The following is a 5605-nucleotide window of genomic DNA, read 5'->3' as shown; positions in this document are numbered from 1 at the left end:
GGGGGGGGGGGGTCGGGCGCGGCGACACGCGACGGGGGACCGGGGACGGGCATGGTGGACGTGGTGGGGCACGGGGACAGGAGTTCAACCTGGTGGCCAAGGGAGGCGTGCTCAACCTCAATCAGCTGGGAGAGGTGATGCGGAACATGGGCCAGATCATGTCGGCTACCGAGCTGAATGAGCTTTGCTCGGCGGCAGGCACTTCGCCGCAGGCTGTTGACTTCAACGGCTTCCTCACCATGATGGCCAAGAAGGTGGCATCGAACGACTCGAAGGACGACATCATCCTGGCGTTCTCGGTCTTTGACAAGGACGGCGCTGGCTATGTCGCCGCGTCGGAGCTTCGCCATGTCATGACCAACCTCGGCTCGCGGCTGCCCGAGGCCCAGGTTGCCGAGATGCTCGCCGAGGCAGACTCGCACGCCGACGGCCGCGTCAACTACCAGTCGTTTGTCGAGCAGATGCTGGCCAAGGGCGATCACCTGTGACGGGCAGCAGAGGTAAAGACGGCATTGGCCGGACGAGGACGGTCAGGCGGTCTCGACAGCCCATTCGACAACCACCGGTCGGTGATCCGAGACGCGCCAGTCGGCGTACTTGGGCCACCGTCCCGGCTTGAGGTGGGTGGGGAGGAGAAGCGCATCGGCGGCAGTGATGCGGCCGCCTGCCCCGGCACGGGCCATCACATAGTCGCAGGCCACAAACATTCGGGTGTGGGTCTTGTGGGTCACCACACCCTCGCGGTTTCCGTGAATCGCACTCCAGCCGTCGGTGTACCCACATCCGGCCAGCCACGCAGTGACGTCCGAATCGACCGCGTTGAGATCGCCGGCAACAAGCGTGGCCACCACCGGGCCGCGGCCGTCCGACTCGGCGGCCTCGGCGGCGTCGTCCAGCGCTGTGGTCAGCATCTTGATCTGCCTTGTCATCATCGCCATTACCCGCGTCGTCTTGGGATGTGAAAGATGAGTGGTGCCAACAAGGAGACGTCCACCACTTTCTTCCAGCACGGCTTCGACTACCAGTCCGACACGACAGTCCTCGCCGTAGTCGACCTCTGCCACGAGCTCGACCGATGCCAGCGGCGCCGTCTTGGCCCACATCACCACCAGCCCCTCTTCCCGCTCGGGCCGACACAGCTCGATCCACTCGGCATGGAAGCTGTCATCAAGCGCCTTATGCAGCTCGGCCATGTATCCATCGTCAGCGAGCCATACCTCCTGCAGCAGCACAAGGTGAGCATCGCCCGCCAGCACAGCGTCGGCCATCTCGCCAGCTCGCCGGACCACCCGGCTCCGGTCCGATGCCTCGCAGAACCGCGAGTTGGTCTTGTACGGCGGTGCCAGGACGTTGAACGTCAGCACACGCAGCCTTGTCCCGTCACTTGGCCCTGAAGTCCTCTTGCTCGACATGGCCCACTGTGCGCCAGTCGACTGTGCTCTCCGCCTGCCGCAGTGGAATCTTCCAAACGCCTCGCCGCCTCGCTGACAGCCAGACAACCACATCATTCCAAGCTGAGCTGATGGGGGCGATCTTTTATTTGCGGCGACGTGACTCGTCGTCGGGCGATGACGGGGCGGTGAGTGCTGCGACCGAGTCGACGAGGCTGCGGAGAACGTCGTGATCGGCACGGAGCGTGTCGTAGCGGTGCCGCCATCCGTTGAGCTCTTCGCCACGGGCAACGAGCTCGTCACGAGCGGCAGCGAGCTCGCCGCGGACGTTGGCAAGCTGGCTCGTCCGCGCCTCGATCTCGGCAGTGAGAAGCGTGACTTGATGCTCGGCATCGGTGCGATGGCCACGCTCGGTCTCGGCGGCAGTGATGGCGGCTTCGGCCGAGGCCGAGAGCTCGGCGTGCATGACCGTGAGCTCGTCGTAGAGCTTGCGGGTCTTGGCCATGCGGACAACCGCGTCGCGGGCGGCGTCCTTGTGGTGCTCGATCGCGGCACGGGCCTCATCGGCGTCACACCGTGCCTGCGCCAGCTGGCGGGTAATCTCGCCGACGTGGGCACGGAGTGCGGCGGCATTGTCCATCCGCAACGAAAGTTCGTTGAGCGAGGCCAGCGCCGTGTCGTGGTTTTCGGTCATGGCTTTGATTTCGGCCTCAAGCGATGCGGCACGGTGTGCCGCGGCCGTGGCGTCGTTGCGCGCGGCCTCCTCGGCGGCGGCAAGCTCACCGAGGAAAGTCTTGGTTGCCGCCAGCTCCGATGCCAGCGTGTTGGTCTCGGCCTCGGCAATGCCCATAACCTGCGAGAGCGCGTGTTCGCGCGCGCCCACAAGCTCATCGTACATCGCTCGCAGCTCAGCGCTCGACTCGGCAACAGTTCGCGAGTCTGGGATGACCACGCCGGTGCCGTGACCGGAGCTTGCGAGGCAGACGGCAGCACGGAGCGCATCAAGCTGGATCCGCACCCGTCCGACAGCCTGGGCTTCGGCCTTTGCGGCAAGGCGCGCCGTCTTTTCCGACCGGTTTGCAGTGTGCGCCGCGCGCGCCACCGATGCAAAGCCAGCGGCTTGGAGCTGCGCTGACGACGGTGCAGTGAGGAGCGAGACGCTGAGCGAGAGCGCGAACGCGCCGAGCTCCACAGTCGGCGACGCGGTGGCAGTGACTAGCAGTGCGCGAATGAGCTCCGTCGACGAGGTCGAGGTCAGCGTCGCCAGCGCTGCTGCCGCAGATGCGTCTCCACAGTCCCCCGCCAATACATCGAGTACCTGGAGTATGGCCACGGCAGCGGTCGGGGCTCGGGCTGAGAGCGCAGCCTCAACCGCCGTGACTAGGTCGGCGACTGGGGGCTCGACAAGCGTGGCTAGAATCGGATCACGGAGCGCAGCGAGCGCGAGCGCAGAGACTGATCGGCACACCGCGTCGTGCGATGCACGAAGCCTGGCCGGCATGCTGAGGACTGAACCGAGGATCTTGGTCCCGGTCGCACAGTGCGAGCCGAGCGCAAGCGCGCACAAGTCCAGCAGCGGCAACGCGTCGACCGGTGTGGTCGCCGCAGCCAGCGCCCGCTCGAGAGCCGCCGATGTGTCGACCTCACCAAGAACCTGGACCACCGCCGCTTCAGCCGGCCCAGCAAGGACAACAAGCAGTGCGGCACTGCTGGGGACATTGACGAGGTCAGTGACGAGAGCACAGAGACGGGCGCGAAAGTCGTGCGAGTCAACCGCGGCGGCAACAATGTCAGGCGCCTTGGCCACCAGCGATGTCACACCAGGCACAACCAGATGGGCGCGGCTTGCGAGCTCGAGCGCAAGCGCAAGCGCAGCCGCCAGATCCTCGGGCGAGGCCAGTAACGAGGCCCCCAGCGGGCTCTCGAGGCAATGGGAGAGGACAAGATAGAGCGCCGACGCGGCAACCCGCGGCGACGGATGCGCCAGTGCGCTGGCGAGGGTGACCTGCGGTAGATTCAACGAGCCGATGGCATCACCCAGCACTCCGCCGCAGTTGGAGAGCCCAGCCGCAGCAATAAGCGCAGTCGCCGTGGTAATGCTTTCAGTCGCGTTGCCGCTCTCGACAGAGAGTAGGATGCGGGCGGCGAGTGCACCTGCGTCGGCAGCCGCCACCGCGGCTAGCGCATCGCGCTCAGCAGCGTCCAATGGCGCATCAAGCAGGGCAGCGACCAGGGCTAACTCTGCGTCCGGCAGCGGCTCATCTGCGGCGCCCACCATACTCAGCAGGGTGAGATAAAGTGGAGTGTTGAGGCCGGCAGCCGCCACAGCACGCGGGCGCGCGCCTGCGGCTGCGATCCAGGCCAGTAGCTGAACCGCCGATGCGCGGAGATGAACTGCGGACGGATGCGGAGTGAGGAGCGAGTCCCGAACAAGCGGCGCGAGTGCCTCTGCTGCCGGCACCAGATGTGGCGAGAGACGAGATGATGCACCACCCGACACGGCCTCGATGGGCGGAAGGTCGGCCGAGACGCCAGCGAGGGCAGCCGCAAAGGGAGGCGCTGCAGACGGGTGGAGGAACGGGTTGAGTCCTGAGAGGGAGAGCGGTGCCATGGTGGCCACTAGCGCACCTAGCTGAGCGTCGGCTATTTGCGCACCCATGATGCGTGTGCGTATGTATGTATGTGTGTGTGTGTGTGTGTGTGTGTGTGTGGTGGGGAAGTCGAGTGGAGTGGCGGAGAGGGCGGGAGAGGATGTGGTGGGTTTGGCGCGAACCGATGCGCGCGCGGGGCCGTGACCGTCTCCGAGACAGTTGGCCTTGGCTTGGTGACTTGCGCACAGACTGGCGCACTCGACGTGTTCGCATCGTTTACAACAGCGTAACAACGGATCAACGTCTACAGTACCGCCTTGGCCAGATGCTCGGTTGCAGCGCGGTTGCGGCGCGGCTGCTACGAATGGTTCGAGTCGCGGGCGGCAAAGGCGAGCTCGCCGGCGGCGATCGAGTTGGCGGCCCGGGACCTCCAGCTAGTCCGCGTGGCGCGCCAGACAGCGAGATGCGAGGCAAGAAGGACTGGGGCGCCGGTGAGCGGCGCAGCGGCATCGCGTATGCTCTGGGGAGTGTGCTTGAGGGCGAGGGTAGTCGGGGCAAGGAGGGCGTCGGGGTCGTAGTCGGAGGCAGGCTTGGACTCGGACGCCACATCGGTTGAGGCGCGCGAGAGTGTGCGTGGGCTTTGCGACCCGGCGTCAGCGTCGGGGTTGAGGGCGACGCCGGCGTCGGCCTTCCAGGCCTTGATCCAGGCGTAGAGCGAACGGCCATCAGCGTTGGGCGAGGTGGCGATCGAAGCGCCGAGGAGACGGACGCAGTTGTCGGGCACCGAAGCAAAGTCGGCAAGAAGAACGACCGGCGAGTCTTGGCCGCCGTAGCGGGTGTGGAGCGGGACGGTGACGGTGTTGGCGGGAAGAGCCGGCTGCGGCGAGCCGAGAATCTCCGGGTTCTCCTTCTTGAGCTTGCTCAGATGGCGATAGGCCTGGTACGAGCGCTCAAAGGTGATACCGTCGGGCGTACGATACCGGTTGCCCTCGACACGCTTGACGAGGCCGTACAGCCGCGGCTTCTTGGTCTTTCCGGCCGCCGCGGCATCATCGGCCGCCTTGTCAGAAACGCGCTTTCGCTTGCGAGCCGACTTGGCCTCTGCCAGCGACTTTGCAGTCGCAGTCGACTTTGCGGTCGCAGCCGACTTTGTCTTTGCCTTTGACGCGGCCTTGGCCTTTGTCTTTGTCTTTGTCTTTGTCCTTGTCTTGGCCTTGGCGCCCGTCTTGCTCACGGCCCGCTTCCGCTTGCGGGTGGCAGCCGGTGAGGTCTTGCGCGAGGGGACGGCAGGGCGGACCGATGCCGCAGCAGAGGCAGCAGCAGCGACGAGCGAGTCGAGCGGAGAGAGCGCTGGGGTGGGCACGGTGAGCAGCGAGCGTTTGGCCACGGGCGTGGAGAGCACAGCCGTGTTGGTCGCCAAAGACAAGGAGGCGGCGGGCAGAGGCGAAGACGACGTGGGCCGTGGAGAAGCACGCGGAGATGACCTTGGTGAAGGAGAGGCTGGTGCAGAGCCAGTTGTTGCCTTGGAGGCCACCGACAGCCGCATGGTCCTCGTAGACGGGTGGCCAATGGCAACTGTGGTGAGAGAGGGAGAAAAGGCCAGCGGGAGTATTCGGGGGAGGG

At 65.9% G+C, this 5605-nt stretch overlaps 4 protein-coding genes across 4 annotated transcripts in view; 1 reads left to right on the top strand and 3 right to left on the bottom strand.

Annotated features, from left to right (window-relative positions):
- The window catches only part of AMSG_02714 (calmodulin), a 1012-nt gene extending 485 nt beyond the window's left edge, over positions 1-527 (top strand). Inside the window, exon 2 of the mRNA XM_013905100.1 lies at positions 81-527. Coding sequence (XP_013760554.1) covers positions 81-488 — 408 coding nt within the window. The 3' untranslated portion in view covers positions 489-527. The remainder of the gene's footprint in view (positions 1-80) is intronic.
- A 3-nt stretch (positions 528-530) lies between these two features.
- AMSG_02713 (uncharacterized protein) lies at positions 531-1412 on the bottom strand (the record flags this gene model as incomplete). Its single annotated transcript, XM_013905099.1, has 1 exon — positions 531-1412. The coding sequence occupies one exon, from the start codon at positions 1410-1412 to the stop codon at positions 531-533; it is 882 nt and encodes a 293-aa protein (XP_013760553.1).
- Positions 1413-1526: 114 nt separating this feature from the next.
- On the bottom strand, positions 1527-4050 carry AMSG_02712 (uncharacterized protein; the record flags this gene model as incomplete). The annotated part of the gene is made up of 1 exon (XM_013905098.1): positions 1527-4050. The coding sequence occupies one exon, from the start codon at positions 4048-4050 to the stop codon at positions 1537-1539; it is 2514 nt and encodes an 837-aa protein (XP_013760552.1). The 3' UTR covers positions 1527-1536.
- A 287-nt stretch (positions 4051-4337) lies between these two features.
- Positions 4338-5550, bottom strand: AMSG_02711 (uncharacterized protein). Its single transcript, XM_013905097.1, has one exon. It carries the CDS (start codon positions 5526-5528, stop codon positions 4341-4343), a length of 1188 nt encoding a protein of 395 aa, XP_013760551.1. The 5' UTR covers positions 5529-5550; the 3' UTR covers positions 4338-4340.
- Positions 5551-5605: the final 55 nt, after the last annotated feature.

This window comes from Thecamonas trahens (assembly GCF_000142905.1).
Source record: "Thecamonas trahens ATCC 50062 unplaced genomic scaffold supercont1.10, whole genome shotgun sequence".
Classification (NCBI taxonomy): domain Eukaryota; order Apusomonadida; family Apusomonadidae; genus Thecamonas; species Thecamonas trahens.
This window is presented reverse-complemented; position numbering and strand designations above follow the sequence as displayed.